General features: G+C 47.2%; 3 protein-coding genes across 3 annotated transcripts; 2 read left to right on the top strand and 1 right to left on the bottom strand.

Moving 5' to 3' along the window:
- Window positions 1-7,468: 7,468 nt before the first annotated feature.
- Window positions 7,469-10,893, bottom strand: LOC101786778 (DIMBOA UDP-glucosyltransferase BX9). Its single transcript, XM_004955802.3, has 2 exons — window positions 10,063-10,893; window positions 7,469-8,519 (listed from the first exon to the last, which is right to left on the bottom strand). The coding sequence occupies exons 1-2, from the start codon at window positions 10,595-10,597 to the stop codon at window positions 7,642-7,644; spliced, it is 1,413 nt and encodes a 470-aa protein (XP_004955859.1). The 5' UTR covers window positions 10,598-10,893; the 3' UTR covers window positions 7,469-7,641.
- A 2,847-nt stretch (window positions 10,894-13,740) lies between these two features.
- LOC101786389 lies at window positions 13,741-15,095 on the top strand. The gene has a single exon (XM_004955801.4). The coding sequence runs from the start codon at window positions 13,903-13,905 to the stop codon at window positions 14,524-14,526; it is 624 nt and encodes a 207-aa protein (XP_004955858.1). The 5' UTR covers window positions 13,741-13,902; the 3' UTR covers window positions 14,527-15,095.
- A 1,380-nt stretch (window positions 15,096-16,475) lies between these two features.
- LOC105913731 lies at window positions 16,476-17,060 on the top strand. The gene has a single exon (XM_012843586.1). The coding sequence runs from the start codon at window positions 16,476-16,478 to the stop codon at window positions 17,058-17,060; it is 585 nt and encodes a 194-aa protein (XP_012699040.1).

Raw genomic sequence — 17,060 nt, 5'->3', positions numbered from 1 at the left:
ATATCACACAGATCCGCTCTTACTTTCGCAAAGGACCGCGTTAGTCGCGCCTAAAGTGATTGCGCGACGACCCTGCACGGAGCAAATGCGAGCAGAATACCCCTGTCCAACAAGCGTGCATGCAAATGGAACGCCGAGAGAAGAGCAAATTTAGCAATTCATTTGGAAGGAATAAGATAGGCAATAACTCTTTCTTTGTTCCATTTTCTTTGTCACGTTCGTAGCAAGTTTAGTATATATTTTGTTCCATTTTCTTTGATCTACGATAACTTTTTCAATAATCATCAATTTTTAAATCGGATTGCACTACTATAATCCTTATAATTTTATCTACGAAACAAGATCCACTTTCCATAGGTTTTGAAGTGATTTTATATTTACTAAACTTATGTATAGTGATATTAGCAACTTATGTAGATATTTTGTACATATAGTAGTAACTTATATTCAAATGATCTAGTACTTTATGTAATATTTTTAGAAGTAGAAAGTTGTCTTCTTTGTCCAGTAGAATTTTAAGCAGGAACATATAGTAACTTATGCCGTGCGAGTAGCGTATTTACTTATGTATAAGAACTTGTATCAACTAGTTAGTTTCAGCTTATGTATATAACATGTGATAACTTCTATGTAATTACAACTTATGTAGAGGTAATGGAACAACTTATATAGGGATATGTATCACTTTATCTGAAAGAAAATGTGACAATTTACTTAGGTACTTAAGATACATAACAACACATAAAATAGTTTTGTAGCAAGTTATGCATATAATTTATTCATAAGTTGCTCGACAATCAATACAGAACTAGCTACCTACCATACATAAGTTTCCGGGCATATAAAAATTATATAAAATATATTAATCATGGATCTAGTTTTGTAGAACTCACCGTCACCGTAAAGGATGTAACGGTGTAAACGAAATTTAAAACGGACACTTCAGAAAAAAAAATTATCACATTTTAAAACTGTAAAACAAACTAAAAGGAACCGTGATATAAAAAAGCTAACTAGATTTATATCCACCCGTGTGTGCATAGTAAGAGCATCTCGAAGAGTTTCCTACTTTTTTCTCCTAAAAAATTATAGTTTGGCAACTCCCAAATATTAATTGGGAGGGGAAAAGATAGTCATCTCCAAGAGTTTCTAATAAATGACATCTAAAAAATCAAATTGAGGCCCACGTCACTTTTTCCGACTTTTTTTATTTTTTTGTCACCAGAAACATATCGGCGTGCCGTACCCTGAGCCCACGATCTCCCTACCGCCGCCGCCAAGTCCCAGCCAACGCAGCCACCACCCAGCCGGCTGCCCTGAGCCCACGATCTCCCTACCGCCGCCGCCAAGTCCCAGCCAACGCAGCCACCACCCATCCGGCTGCCGCCTCCTTCCAGCCAGCGACATGAGTACTACTACTGCTTCTACACGGCAAGGTGTAGATGTCTATCCAGTCCCAGAATACCCACCCAGGAAGCAGCAAGCAGTAGGCAAGTACTCCAATAACAGTACTGTCATTGTCAAGATTAGCGGATCAAGATTATGGCAAGTAAATTTCTTTTATGCGTGTAAGGCTCGGATGGTTGCGTGAGAGGACACGGGGTTAGACTGGTTCGGGCAGGAATAGCCCTACGTCCAGTATGAGGAGCTGCTCGTGTTACTCACGCAAGGTCTGTAGTAGGGGTTACAAACAGGCGAGAGAGGGAGCTGGTCCCAAGTCTCTTGGGTGTGCACTGATGCTCGCGAGGAGAGGGTGTGGGTTCTGTTGACTTGAGAGTCCTCCCGATCTCGGGGCCCCTCGTCCTCCTTTTATAGCGCAAGGAGAGCACAGGAGTTACAGGTGAGCTAGGCATATGGAGAAGTAAAAGAGATAAGCTAAGTAAAGTCGAATACAGGGAAAAGGACCGAGTCCCCGGGTCGCCGCCTTCCTCTCCGGCCTTTGTCTCCTATCAGCGTGGTCACCGAAGGGGGGCGGCTTCTGTCGGATCCTGTCATCGATCCTCCAGTCGACCATCGTTGCCAGGCATGATGATGATGTCTGGCCGCCACAACCGTGCATGTCATGGGGGACGGCTGACCCCTGTAGTCCTGCGTACTGTCCGTGGAGCACGGACGTCGTGTCTCTGTCGCCGGACTGAGCGTGAAAGCGGGCGGCGCTCCCTCCTGTGCTGGGGGACGCACGTAATGAGTGCCCTACGGCGAACAGGGAAGGCCGCGGCCGCTATAACCTGTGTGGTCGTGGCTACAGTGTTCCGCCCGGGTACTTGTGGCGGGTCACGTCAAGGAGCGCGGGCGCCTTTCTACGCGCCACAGCCGCGGCGCATTTATGGCGAGATTAGTGGGGACCCACGAGATCCGCGCCCTCGTCTGCTAGTCTGCGCCCGAGGCGGATCCTTGTCTTGTGGGTCCGGATGAGTCCGACCCCTACGCTTGGGGTCGGGCAAGGCGGAGCCTTGCGACGAGGGGTCGGGCGCATCTAACCCTAGGACTGTGGGTCGAGCGAGGCGAAGTTTTGCCAGCGAGGGGTCGGGCGTGTCCGACCCCGGGACCTTAGGTCGGGCGAGGCGGAGTGGAATGTTCCTTGCCCATGCCATGTCGGCGGGAATCGCTATTATCGCAGGTGGGTTCGGACCTTTATGATTGTTGTTTAAGAGGCATAAGAAGGTGGTTAATATTTTCCCCAACAAGTACCATGCAGCAGCCAACAGCAGTGCATGTACCATGCAGGAATCGGCAATAAGCAGTAGGCAGCACCAGCCGACAACCAGCACGCAGTCAGGCAGCAGGCAATCAGGCAATTATATGCTTTCAGTACCAACATATACCATTACGCTCCTACATTGTATCTGCCTATCTGGCTAAAGCACTAGCGCAATACTAAGATCGGCAGGTACACATCGTGAGGCACACATCGGCCGGCCACAGCCAGGCACCCTCTCGGCAACAAGCACACATCGGCAGCAGGCACACAGCGGCATCGCACAGCGGCAGCAGTTGGCGGCCAGCGGATAGCCACGACCGGCCACAGGGTGCCACGGCCTCGCACGTAAGGCAACCGCCATGGCCTGGCAAAGAGGCGCCATACAGCCATGACCTAGCACGGCAAGCACATAGGGACGGCTTCTGATCCAGTGATACAACAACGCAGCAGATTCAAAAGAGCACGGCCACGGCAAAACATAGGGACGGTCGGACGGACGGACTGTGGCGGGCAAGGGAAACCTAGCGGCGGCGGTGGCCGACAGGAAGCCATGGCGCCGGCGGCAGCACAGCAAGCCCATGGCAAAACGATAGATCGGAGTATGTACTAGGTCACTACGTCTGTGGCGGTGTCGTTCGTTGACCTGGACGGCGAGCGATGGAGGAGCGGCTTCCTTCCTGTACGACCGCCACGAACGATGGACGAGCACGCGAAGGATAGACCGGCAGCAAAAGAAGGCGCGCCAGGATGGATTCCACACGGGAAGGTGAATCCGCGTGACCAACGAGACGCGCAAAGTTACGCGCGCGGGGAGGAGATTTCCCAAGTGCCTAAATATTAGGAGGATGGATTAGAAACTGTTGGAGAGAGATTTTTTCTCATTTTCTTAAAAACCAAGTATTAGGAAGGTAAATAGGGAACTCTTGGAGATGCTATAAAAAGACAAAAGCTTACTAGCTTTTGGGCCACGATGCATTGGCATGCTTCACGAGCTGCAGGTCGTGGGGCACAGGAGTCGCGCGCTTCAAAACAAGCGCGACCGACGCGCAGTACCTTTTTCCTTTCGCAAAACATCACTTTTTTCTTTATTTATCTGCGACACGACACCCCTGACGGCAAGTACATTGTTACACGTCAGCGGTCTCATAGGTCATCTCATGCAGTGCCACGTAGAATTTTTTATGATGTGGAGGAGAGAGAGCGAGAAGAGAGAAAGAGGTCGTTGTTTCGCGAAACAACCACCTCATGAGCTAAACTGTAGGACTACGAAACAACTTAACAACCATTGTACAAGTTATTGTTGCCATGCAACTCATAATATTTTATTTTTCTTATGCACAAATTAAGGAATTATATACCACTACGAGACAACTTATAGGACAACCCATTGTACAAGTTGCCTATTAAATCATCTCAAAATTACGTGTCAATGCATGAGACCACCTGACGACACCAATGTGCTTGCCTAGGCCTCACGAAATCTGCCCCGTGCCTAACTTGAATTAATTGTTTAAGTTATATTTTGACTTAAAAAATGGATGGGCCAAGCCAAAATCGGCCACAGCCCAAAATAGTAGGCCAATCACTTGCCCGTTGGGCAGTCTTAGGCACAAAATTTGTGCCCGGAACAAACCGGGCTTTTTGCCGGCCCAGCTTGTAAAATTCTTGGCCTACTCGCAACCTAGCAACTGTTTAGCTAGGAATGGTATTTACAGATAGAGATGACAGTCCACTTATTCCACTTTGATTCAATAATATACGTGAAGTAATCTTGAGGAAAGATATTGCAGTGACACATGCATTTACAATACTTACACCTTTAGTATAAGTTACATTACATGCAAATGCAAATAGGAGACGATCACTTCCTCCGCCATTAATTTTTGATGTGGGACTCTACTCAAATATTTAGGTCCAGCCATGATATAGTCCTAAGTTTTTTTGATCTCTATCCTTTGGTACCAATTATTAAGTGTAGTTTCACATTAAAAAATTGACGGCGCCCCTCCACCATCACCTTCTGATATTAAAATTGTACTCGTATTTATTAGCTACCAATAGCATGGTGCCTCTCGCCTCTGCAACTCAAAGTAAATATTAAAATTTAATAAATCATAAAAAATCTAGCTGTATGTTGTCATAGTTAGATACATATCGCTCAAAGTTTTCAAAGCCTACGAGCACTGTGCAGTGTTCAGCCTCTTGTGCTGCGCCGCGTGTCTGGATGGGACGTGGCTGCTTTCCTTGGTGGGCCGTACACGTTATATGTGGTTGGATACTGGGTGCTAAATTTTAGCAGTGTCATATCGAATGTTTGTATGCTAATTAAGAGGACTAAATATGAGCTAATTAAAAAACTAATTGCACAGATGGAGTCTAATTCGCGAGACGAATCTATTAAGCCTAATTAATCCATCATTAGCAAATGGTTACTGTAGCACCACATTTTCAAATCATGGACTAATTAGGCTTAATAGATTCGTCTCACGAATTAGACTCTATCTATGCAATTAGTTTTATAATTAGGCTATATTTAATACTCCTAATTAGTATCCAAACATCCAATGTGACGAGTGCTAAACTTTAGCACCCTAGAGCCAAACATATCCGTAAAATACACTGTTTCTGCTTGGGTTGGGCTGCATTCCCCATTGGGTTGGGCCTTTTACTTACCGTCATCTTGCCTGTTGGACTGCGTGGATCCTACATGACTTCCGGTATCTACTTAGTTATTTAACTTTCTAGTATTTAAGATTCGTACACACAATAATATCCATTGGATGCATCCTCACTCAGCAACCCTAACTACCTCCACTGTCTTCCCTTGCCCCGCCACCACCACCCCCTACCCCGCGCCGCCACCCCAGAGCTTGCCAGCGCCTGATGCCCATGCTACACCTCCTCCCCACACAGCCCCCCACGCGGCCGTCGGCACCCCGCAGGCGTGATCGCGCGCACCTCCAGTCGCGAGCGTCGCCGCCCCGGGCACACCGGTCGTGCGTGCCCCGCCACCACCCTAGGCCGCGCCGCCGCTCCTCGAGCATGCTGGCCGCGTGCCACCATCGGCTGGCCCCGTGCTCAAGGAAGAAGATCAGGAAAAATTAGAATGTTGAATCTTGTTTGTCCAAATGTTGAAATAGATGGTGAAAATTGTTGAATGTAGTATCTATAAATGTTGATTTATTTCTTAGAAAATGTTGAATCTAATCTTCCGAAATGTTAAATTTCTTTATCTAGAAGTTGGGCCTATCAGAGCAACTCCAAGAGCTCCCTTAAAATTGCCCCAAAACCTTATTTAGGGAAAAAAATAAAAAAACTTACCTCCAACAGCTCCCCCATCCTTTCCGTAAAAATGCGCGGACGAGAAAAAACACCTCCGTCACCCCGCATATATCCGCGAGTGCGGTCCTTCCCCAATCACCCCTGAACTGCTCCTTCCCGTGTGCTGATCTGTTCCTGCGCTCTATTTTTCCCATGTGCACGCTAGGTCGAGGGCCGTCGGCGTGTAGCGAGGTGTTGCAAGCGGGGTCGAAGAGGCCGACGGCGCGAGGCTGGAGAGGCCAGCGGGGTCGCCGACGGTGAAGCGGGACCGGAGAGGCCGGCGGGTGCGTCGATGGTGTGGTGAGGAGGCCAAGAACCAAAACAGAAATGAGCCGAGCGAGCCATTCCACCCGCCGGTTAAATCCACCCCCTCCCCTCCACCATTTGCAAATTGACGCCACCCACAGCTCCTACACCCATCCAGCTACCTCCTCCACCCTCCTTGACCTGCGCCATGACCTCTGGCTCTAGGGATTGAAGCCCTTACACCCACCATTGCCGCCAACCACCACCACCCACCTCACCGTCGACGCCCACCTTCCCGGCCTCATCCTGCCCAACTAACCATACAAATCAAACTCCGGTGAGCTTCTTACCCTCAAGCTCTCGCCAGTTCGTCATCTCCACTGAGTTTCCACGCTCGATTTCGCGCTCACCGCCGAAGTGCTGCCACCGCTCGTCGTGGGAGGACTAGGGTTTCGGGGAAAGGAGTAGGGGAGAGGGTGCGCCTAGATAAAGAGGAGCTCACGGGGTAGTCACCGGGCTGGGGGAAATAGCCGTCGCGCTGTTGACACTGCGCTGCCGCTGCTGGCCAGGCGTGTGCGGGCGAGCCCAAGGAGGAGGAAGGAGGTGGGGGTGATTTTGCGAGAGGAAAAGAAGTATAGGGGTCCACATGCTGACGTGGCCAGTTTTGAAGTATTGGAGATCTGCTGTGGGATGACATGATTTTGGAAGAAAAAAATTTTAGTAGAGCTCCAATAGATAATTTTAGGGGAGATTTCTTTTAGACTCTTGAAGTTGCTCTGAGTTGGATCTAATGGGCTTTTAAAGCAGCACACGGAATCTCGGACTGCGGCTCCAAGCACGATGGGAGGCGGACGTGTCGGCGGCGGCCGGCCATGAGTTACCTTTTTTTCTCCGCCAGTCGTGGATCCCGTCCTTGCCACGCAAACAAATCGACCTTCCCACATCCGTCTTCCTCTCCAGGTAAGCAGCCCTCTTCTGCACCGGCATTGCGAGCGGGCGCTGCGATGGCGTCGACCCTGCCATGCTCGCCATTGACGGCACCGCAATCAAGCCCAAAACTTTCCTACTGCGCCGGCTCCATCATCACTCCATCTGGCTGACTGGCTGAGCCCGAGGGGGAGGCTATGGCAAGCTAACACCGCAGCCGGCTCAGGCAGCTATTCCGAAACCTGGATTTCGTATGGCTCAGGCAGAGGCAGCTTTCTGAAAGCCGGATTTCTTCATTGATGGTTCCTCCCTGTTGACGACTTATTTGCTCAAATTAAAATGGAAGCTTACATGTCAATACACGGCTTTATTAACTGCCTTCTCAATTTATGGGAAGCACTTATCACATCTAACAGCAATACTTTCTTCTTATGCACGGAAAATATCTAAAATGACATTATGCGCTTCAGCAGCGACTCCATTGCAGATTTGGAAGAGCCTTCTTCCTCGATACACTTAACAGCTTTGTCCTGAAGATCCTTAGCCCTCAGTCTCATCTGTCTACCTTCTTCTGTGCATAGTAACTTTTTAATAGCCATCTCGATCTCCCCCCTCTCCAACTCCCCTTCTATCTCAAACCCTATCTTCCACACTTCTTGAACGTACCTCATATTTATCATCTGGTCGGCAAATTGGGGCCTACATATCATTGGAACACCCTCACAAATGCTCTCCAGAGTCGAGTTCCATCCATTGTGAGTCCAAAAGCCACCAATTGCGTGGTGCCCTAAAACTTCTTGCTGTGGAGCCCAGGTCACGACCATTCCCCTTCCACGTGTCGCCTCCTCAAAGCCTTCAGGAATGCTCATCTGGTGTGAGGACTTGACCATGTTATGACGGATCACCCACAGAAATGGCATCTGGCTGTTGGCCAAGCCCCATGCTGTCTCCAACATTTCCTTTTCATCCATAGATGCCAAGCTCCCAAAGCTCACATAGAGAACAGAATCAGCCTCTTGCTTGTCCAACCACTTTAAACAAGTCTGGTCTTGTGCTAGCAAGCTTCCCTCAGTGCCTGAAGAAATCTTGTGAAGTGGCCCTATCGTGTACAACGGAACGCCGAGGCCATTGGAGATCTTTTGGACATCTGAATTCTCAAGGTCTTGGAAGGTGTTTAGGATGATACCGGAAGAACTACTTCCTGCATCCAATAAATCTTGTAGGCATCTTCTCATATTAGCATGCGTAGTAGTGCGCGAGAACACCATATCTCTCAGCCGTAGTGGTGTAAGCTCATCCAATGGCATGTCCAACTGAACCTTATCTGTAATTCAAAATTGAAAGGAAATGATCAGCATGCCCAATAGGTAACACAATTTGGAAGTATACATCTAATTTCTTCTAGATTCGAACATACAATTAATATTATATTATGACCTCCAACTTTACTTTTGTGGCTGCCAAATTAACAGGACAATGCAGTTCAGAAAACTCTGGAGTCTGGACCTTATTCCTATTTACACTATGAGATTGCACGACAAACTTCTTAGAAGCTCATGAATTTCGCAAGCCTTTAAAGGATCACTTGCATGTATGTGTGCATCTCAGTAATGCCTAAAGAACCTTACAGTAGTGCAGTGCCATCTTAGAGGTCATATTTTCTCCATGCATGTAATCTAAGAGATTTAACTAACAAACAGCATAATACATTTTCTGATGACTTGTCGTTAATAAACCCCCACAAGAACTTAATTTTAGCAAGGATCGTACAAAATCCCTGGTACCTGGCAAGCAAGATCCACTTTGATGGTGCTTGCATCATCATCTGCCAAGGAGCGGTTGTTTTGCTAAAAAAAACACATCTTTTTGTGATCTCTCAGTTCAGGAATTAATTGAAAGAAAGCTATGGCTGATAAATCCATCGGTTGGGTGGCAAATCGCAACAACAAGAGACACCTAGAAATAATGATCCAGAACATGCATAAAAATAAATTAGTTTACCTTTAGTGGGCACAATACCTCGATAAATAGAATTTTGATTTTAGATATTTTCAATTTGGTACGAAGGAAATATGCATGTCAAAGCAATACAAGTTGAGTTCTTTTAAGGATGTTATCGAAGTGTCAAATTAAAAAGGTCTCGTTGGGAGTAGATCATGTTGCCACCTCAAGTGGAGCCGGTGAACTCGTCTTTTCTTTCGTAAGCTGACTGGTGGGAAGCTGCTGCTAGGACACAAACCAAGGAAACACATCATACATTACACAAAGAAGACGTGCCTTGGCAATAAGCTGATATGGCTGTCTCTCTCTCTCTCCTTCTTGGGTCATCCTTTGTGAATTTCTTTTTTTTTTTGGCAAGAACGTCATTTGTGATCTCCTCTTATAGCTAAAAAACAATTAGTAACTAAATGCTTTTGGCCTGATGTAATTTGGACTGATTTTCTTTCCTACCTATAATGAAAGGCAAAGCTCCTACCATTTTGCTTCAAAAACAAAAAAAAACGGGTCGCGATTCGCAAAGCAATAAAGTTTTGGTAATATAATTAAGGGGGGAAACCACAAACATTGTGGCAAACAAAGCCAAAAAAAAGCCCAAATTAATTACATTCGCATGCTTCTCCAGAAAACGGCAATTTTATCGTGCACCCGACACAAACCAGAGACTCGTGGCCCCCACCTGTCATTTCTCATGCACGGCGTTTTTGTATGCTTTCTAATCTGTCCTCCTTATCAGGAGGCTCGCACCGTACCCTATGAGGATTTGGAAGCCCGTATGGCCATGATGCGTAGCGTTGATTGAGATCGTGAGAGGTGATGGTGACAAGGCCATGGCTGCAATTGCAGAGCAACAGTGATCGATCAGTCACCTTGAGATGCCGGCGGGAGGAGGCCCTTGTCGCAGAGCGCCGGGAACGCCATGTAGGCGACGAGGCAGGCGGCGCCGCCGGTGCGGAGCACGAGCGTCGGCACGCCGAGCTCCTCCGCCACCAGCTGGATCCCTCGCAGGTTGGAGTCCACCACCAGGCACGCCGCCGCCTCGTCGTCCTCGGCATCGGCGAGCGCCTGGCGCAGGAGGTCCCGGAACGGCTCCCGGAGGCGGTCGTTGATCCGGCCCAGCGCGCCGGCGAAGTCCGCGTCGCTGCCGGACGGGATCAGGTCGGCCGACGGCACGCCCTCGCCGACGGGGACGAAGCGGTACCCCGGCGGGTGCCGCGCCGGGTTGGGCGCGTTGAAGGCGGCGTGGAAGACGGTGATGCCCACCAGGCCGCCGCCCCGCGCGTGCAGCGCCCCGGCCAGCTGCAGCATCGGGTTCAGGTGGCCCTGGAACGGCAGCGGGAACATCAGCACGCGCCGGGGACGGCCGCCGCCGGAGCTCGCCGCAGAGGCCGACGCGGCCGCCATGGCTCCTCAAGAACTACCTTCGCCGGCCGGCCCTGCAGCTTTGGCGATCGGAGGGAGGACGACGAATCTTGGCGTCTGGTGAGCGGCTCAGCAGCTGGGGTGCGTCTTATAAAAGTTTGACTTGATTTTGAGGCGATTGGGATAGGGCCGAATCCTCGAATGATTGCTGAAACGGAGATGGGATTGTAAAGGATGCGCGAGATCGTCGAGGGGATTCGATTTGAGAGGTCAGTTTGGGAAATGCGTGGGTTTGCAAAAGCTTGCAGAGAGCCTTTGTTTGGAGGCACTGTTGTCGGTTTGCCTTTTACAAGCCAAAAGGGAAGGACTGGACAGCTGTTTTTCACGTTTCTGTCGCGTCGTATTGCTAGCTGAACTATACACTGTAGTAGTACTTTTTTTCTACACCATGCTTATGCTACAGTTTTACTCTTTTTACACTGTAGTATAGTACTACAGTCTACGGTGTTACTATCCTAACAGTATTGTAGGAAGCATTATTTGGCACATGCGACAATTGTTTGCTGAGTGTCTACATGTCGTAATGAGCGAGTTAATGAAGCTGTCGCGACGTTCCAGAGAAAATCTTTGGTACAATAAAACAGTAGACTAAGGGTGCGATTGGTAGGGTTTCTAGATTCGTAGAAATTATTTAAAAAAAGATTTGTTTTGGATCTAGGTTCTCTTCGAAATATTTCTCAGGTGAATTAGAATCACTTTGTGAAACCGTTTGGCTAGCTGGTTGGATTCTTTGAAACGTGAACCACTTTATGAAACCATTTGGCTAGCTGGTTGGATTCTTTAAAACTATAGCCAGAATCAGATGAAACACCTAAAATGCCGTATCTCTCTCGTAGGTCAAAAAGAAGAAACGTTTATGACCGATTCTTGTGGAAATGTTTTTGTTACATTATGTTTGGCACATATTCTACCGTTTCTACCCAGAAACAGAGCTAATTCTGCCGTCCAAACGCACCCTAAATGCATGGATGCAACTGAAAGAATTTGAGAATCCCTTCCCAAAGAAAAGCGTGATCCAAAAGAACACAGCATCCCATCGAACAAGCCTATCGTCTTTTATGTTGATTCTTGTTCCCTCCTTTCTCGTTTAGGAGTACTTGAGAACGGATGTATAGTAGTACTATTTATATTTTAAATAAGTCCGTTTTTCTTATCTCTACCCACCGTGGTGAGAGAGTCCTTTTACATTTTTAATACAGTGATATGAAAGATAATGACACCATAGCCTACATTAATCACAACAATGCATACACCCAATTGAAAACAAATCAGCGCTACCAACATCGATAGTCATCATGATCGGTATAAAATTTCTTGTTGATGCTCCAACTAAGCATCATTTAATTCTCACAAGTAAAGATTATCTTATCATCATAAATGCTTGTTGACTCTCCAGCTAACCATGTATTTTATTTCCCATGAGACCACATCTTTATTTTGTAATAAATGGTGTGGTCTCATCACGGGATCTTGGGAAATCTATAGGTGACACCCAGGCTGTCTTCCTCTCTGGACAGAATGATGAGCGGCTACTTCATTGTTAATGGATCATATACACCACTTGGCGACTAATATTAACCCATATTTTTTACATATATTGTATATTGCATGGTTTTAATCTATGGGTACCAAAATATAATCCGCAACTGGCACATAAAGAAATCCATGTCATAATATTGCAAGGTTCTCACAGCCAAATCAGTTAAAACTTTGGAGGGTCCTCCTTTTGTCATTACATTATTAGGCTATGCCTTGTCCTTTTTTTCCCATGACCTGCTAAAGATGTAGCATCTATAGCTTCCTTCTAAATTGTTTAAAAAACAAAACCTTCATTTTGAGGAAACAGTTTGATCTATCACAAGTACCATAAAAGTTTATTCAACAAAACAAACCTGCTGTGACGACGATAGATTTTACTGGGTTTGGTCCGATCACCCACAAAAACTGCATGTTTCTATTGGTCATTCCTCTTCCTAGTCATAGATGCCAAGCTTCCCAAGCTCACTGCTCACATAAAGGACAGAGAGTTTGCCTCTTGCTTGTCCACTGGGCTAGCAAGCTAGTTTCAGTGCCCAAAGAAATCTTATGAAATGGCCCCATCGCATAGATTGGAACACCGAGCCCATTGGTGATCTTCCGGTGCTCAGAACACTCAAGATCTTCGACGGTGTTGATAATGACAGCAGAATTACACCTTTCTGAGATTTCACTAGACATCCTAAGCATCTAATCAAAGTGGCATATGCAGAAACTAGTTGAAAGAACACCATGTCTTTTAGAGTTTTAGCCCAAGTGTTGAAAGCATGGAACTGAAATTAATTGGACTGAAACTTGTTAATTTAGTTCACTCTAACTCATTTGCAGAGTTGGAAATAGCCGATTTCATAACACTTCCATAATCACACTTTAGCAACGCCATGCTCCTGCATGACTCGTCAAAAGTTTCTTCCAGAGGCCTAGTAGGAAAAATATAATATGAATAAATAAAGAATGCACATAGCTTGTTATCTCTTCTTGAAAAAAAATGTTTATCGGTCCACTAGGTATTTATAAAGTAGGATATGCATACATGTACTTATCATAAAAATACATTCTTCGAAAAAAATATAAAAATAAATGTGTTTATATATGCAAAGCGTTTGTGTCTGTACGGCGAAATCAAACACGAGAAAGACATATCCCAATACATGGCACCGCTGCATTCGAGGAGAAGGGTGTGTGATAATGTTTGGACACTTTGTGGTCTAACTGAGCCTGAAAAGGGCAATACTTTTAAGCTATGTGGGCGTAGGCCAACAAACACAAGACCAAATTGGGCCGGGCTTTTCATCGTGTCAAGCTGGGTCTTCGGGCTCCTATTTTTCTATTCCCCGTCTCTATTCCTTTTGACTGACTGAGAAGAAGAGTTCTCCTACATTTTAGATCATGTCACACCTAAATTCTTTTTCTCAGTCAGTCGCAAAAAATGGTGGATACAAGTAGAGATGTGAAGTCTTAGTCAGGAATAAGATGGAGCCATTCCACACACGAAAACCTGATTACATGAGAAGTGGCACAAGTACATTAGCAATAATATTCATGGAAGATGGGAATGCTGGAGAACAAGTACAGAGGGGAGAAAACGGGAAGAGATAAACCCCACACGCTTTCTCCTTTCTTCCACGGCCCCACACCTCAGCTCATATGCACACACGTGCTCACCGACCGCGGCCGACCTCTCCAGCCCGATCCCCCCACCTGCAGAGGCACAGCCAAGAACCCAATCCAATCCCGAACAAGCGGAAGCCATGGACGGGGACATCGCGGCCGGCGGCGGCGGCGGGGGCGGGAGCGGCGGGGGCGGTGGCACGAGCATCCACGTCACGGCGCTGGACGGCATCGTGAACGTGAACTCGCTCTTCACCCTCGCCGCCTTCCTGGGCCTGGCGTGGCGGCCCTCCTCCGACGGGCCGGGGCTCGCCGGCGGCGCCGACCGCACGGGCAACCCCTGCGCCGCCGGGGACCGCGCCGAGTCCGACCTCGTCTCCTTCCACGTCCTCGCCTTCGCCTGCTTCCTCTTCTCCAGCCTCGTCGCGCTCTGCCTCAAGCAGCTCGTCCGCACTTACCCGCCGCACTACCGCCGCGGCACCCCCGGCGCCACCTCCTCCGCTGGCGGCGCAGTCCTCGGCCGGACGGCGCGGATCAACCGCGCCGCGCTCCGCGTCGGGATCCTGGCGTCCGCCGTGGGCTCCGTCGCCGGCTGCGGCTTCCTCATGATGGCGCTCGTCAACGTCGTGCAGGTGAAGCTCGGCCGCCTCGGCTGCGGCGCCGGCGGGTCCGCCGCGTGGGCCGCCGTCGTGCCGCTCGTCACGCTCGTCCCCGCCGCCATGCTCATCTACATCGGCATCGTCTTCTACGCCTTCACCCGCTAGAGCAGATCAAGAAGCGCCAAATCTCACCCGGTAGCTAGCTAGATCCAGCGGAATCTGGTGTTTGAATCAGATCTTGGCTGTCAAATCCTTCAATCTTTCTATGTGATCTGCGCTGCCGCTGAGAGACCTCCAGAGGTACAATGCAGCTGACGTTTGTAAATTAAAAAATGTAATGCCTATGATTGTGTGTTTTCTAGCGTGCTTATTTTGAGTTGAGGTGAGCAAAGTGATTCTGCTGCAAAATTTCATCTGCAAGTTGCTCATGGAGTGTACTTGCGAAGTTAGTCAGATGTGCCAAGAGTGAAGCAACAATGAAGCTCAGCTGCTGGTTGGTCGATCTCAGCTGGACATGAAATTGTCCCGCATCTCAGCTAAATCTGCAATTGTCCAGGTCCCAAACTCTGAGCTTGTCATTATCTGCATCGTGTAAGGCTGTCTGAACTCTGAAGCAGGAAGGTACAAAAATCTGGGGTTAGTTATCCCTTTCATCGATGTGAAATGGAATATCAAATGAAACTCTGTTGTTTTTGTATGCATTTTTAATGAAAAATGCATTGTATATTTGTATAGAGCACCCTGTGCATTTGCCAAGTGCCCTGCTCCTCCGCACTCCACTGCATTGCCCATCATGATCTCTGATGATGAAACCCCAATCACCTGACCTGAGTGTTTGATTTGGCAGCCACCCACGTTGCTTTTGAGAAAAACCTTGCGGGGGGAGGTTGCCATCGAAGCGAGACAGCTGGTTCCTCTTCCAGGAACTACGGCTGACTAAAAAAAAAAGTTAGTTGACTTGCACATCAACAATGTTGCTTGATTTCACAAAATACTGCCGCTTGAAGTTCCCACGATGTCAGTAAGAAAGAGAAACTTTATTTGATTTATTCGATATAAAGGCTCACTGTCTGCACTATCACAAGAATTCGCCGCCATCACATGTAAGGTTTGAACATCGTATGACAAAACCCAGCATCATGATGTGTCTGAAAGTAAGAGTATTCGAATGATCTAATGGTTTAAGATCTGTTAACTGTATGAACTGGAAAAAAAGGAAATGGCTTAACTTTGGTTTCAACCGTAATGTTTTCAGTCATCCCTGCACATTCCAGTTTACTTCTAAATGCAGAGCCTCTGTATCGCTCAACAGCGACGCGCATCTGCCAATGCTTCTTCACGGTCAATGTTGAGACGTGCAGGTCCTCAACCTTCCCTGAATTTTTATTTTATTTTTAACTTTTTTAAGATATTTTTAAAAATAACCCCTCCCCAATTTTATAGTCGCGTCGTGGACCGTGGCGCGGCAATTAGGCGCTGCCGCGCCACATGCACTGGCGCGACAAGCCAGACCGCCTGGCGCAGCAGTATTGACAGGCGCGCCAGCTCTTCCTCCTCTCTCCGTCCTCCTCTAGCCCGACTTGAGCCGCCTCCTTTGCTCGCCCCCCCCCCCTCCCCCCCTCGAAATCCAACGATTTTGGGTGGGAAAAGTAGAGGGAATCGATCCCCGCGTTATTGGAAAGGTACCCACCTTTTTCTTTTTTTACCAATCTATTTAGTAGATCGGAGGGTATTTAGGTAAACTAGGTTTAGGATTTCGTTTGAAATTTTCATGATTTACAAGTTTGTTACGTAGTAATCGATGCTTACTTGTCAACTCTCTGCCTGCGATTTTAACGTGTAGAAGTAGTTGCATGCATCGATTTATATAGTGTTGATGTATTTGTGTAGTGTACATAGCATGTGTAGGTTTATTTGTCTAAAATATCAAATTAATATAGTTTATTATTGGTATTCGTAGTAAATGAGCTATATTTTGTATTTTGTAGATGGATTGTTTAGTTTGTATGTTTCATGTTGGGATTGTGAAAGAGAATGGGGAGTTTGAGAATATGAATAAGGTAGTGGAATTGTTCGATGCTCATCCAAATTTTAAAGATTTAGTTGACCGTGCAATGAGAAAGTATGGATGTGGAGTGGATGAGATGACATTGAGAGGCCGTTTTGATTGTGGGAAAGCTAGACCTCATTATGTTCTTATGAACTTAGCATCCGAGTCTAATTGGAAGCAATATAAGGAGGTAGTTGAGCATGCAAATGTTGTATGTTTGGATGTGGTAGTTCATATTTGTCCTAGGCCTAACGCAAATGTTGCCTTAAGAGATGAAGTACAGTTAGTAGTTGAGAATGGTACCCAAGAGTCAACAATTTCACAGCATGGTTTAGGTGAAAGCCAATCTGATTTTAGCTTGGCCATTGCAAATGATGATTTTTCCAATGATACTTTTAAGTGGGAAGAAGCAAACATAGATGATGATGACATATCTCTATGTTCCGAAGATGATGACTTTGATGAGGAGAATGGGGTAGAAGATATTCAGGCCAACGCACATGAAGATGTAATAGTCGGAGATGGGTCTGAATGTGAGGAGTCACAATCTGAGGAGGATGTGCCTGATTTTGAGGAGGAGTCACAATCTGAGGAGGACAGGCCTGAATCTGAGGAGGATGAGTCACAGTCTGAGGAGGATGGGTCGTAA

This window comes from Setaria italica, chromosome II (assembly GCF_000263155.2).
Source record: "Setaria italica strain Yugu1 chromosome II, Setaria_italica_v2.0, whole genome shotgun sequence".
NCBI classification, from domain to species: Eukaryota; Viridiplantae; Streptophyta; class Magnoliopsida; order Poales; family Poaceae; genus Setaria; species Setaria italica.
This window is presented reverse-complemented; position numbering and strand designations above follow the sequence as displayed.

What these genes read in the sequence shown, in the direction of transcription:
- LOC101786389 (XM_004955801.4), top strand. Translation starts at nt 13,903, where the DNA reads ATGGACGGGGACATCGCGGCCGGCGGCGGCGGCGGGGGCGGGAGCGGC.
- LOC101786778 (XM_004955802.3), bottom strand. Translation starts at nt 10,597, where the DNA reads ATGGCGGCCGCGTCGGCCTCTGCGGCGAGCTCCGGCGGCGGCCGTCCC. An exon ending in CCTCCCGCCGGCATCTCAAG is followed by an intron (nt 8,520 to 10,062) that starts GTGACTGATCGA and finishes TTTGAATTACAG; the next exon opens with ATAAGGTTCAGTTGGACATG.
- LOC105913731 (XM_012843586.1), top strand. Translation starts at nt 16,476, where the DNA reads ATGAGAAAGTATGGATGTGGAGTGGATGAGATGACATTGAGAGGCCGT.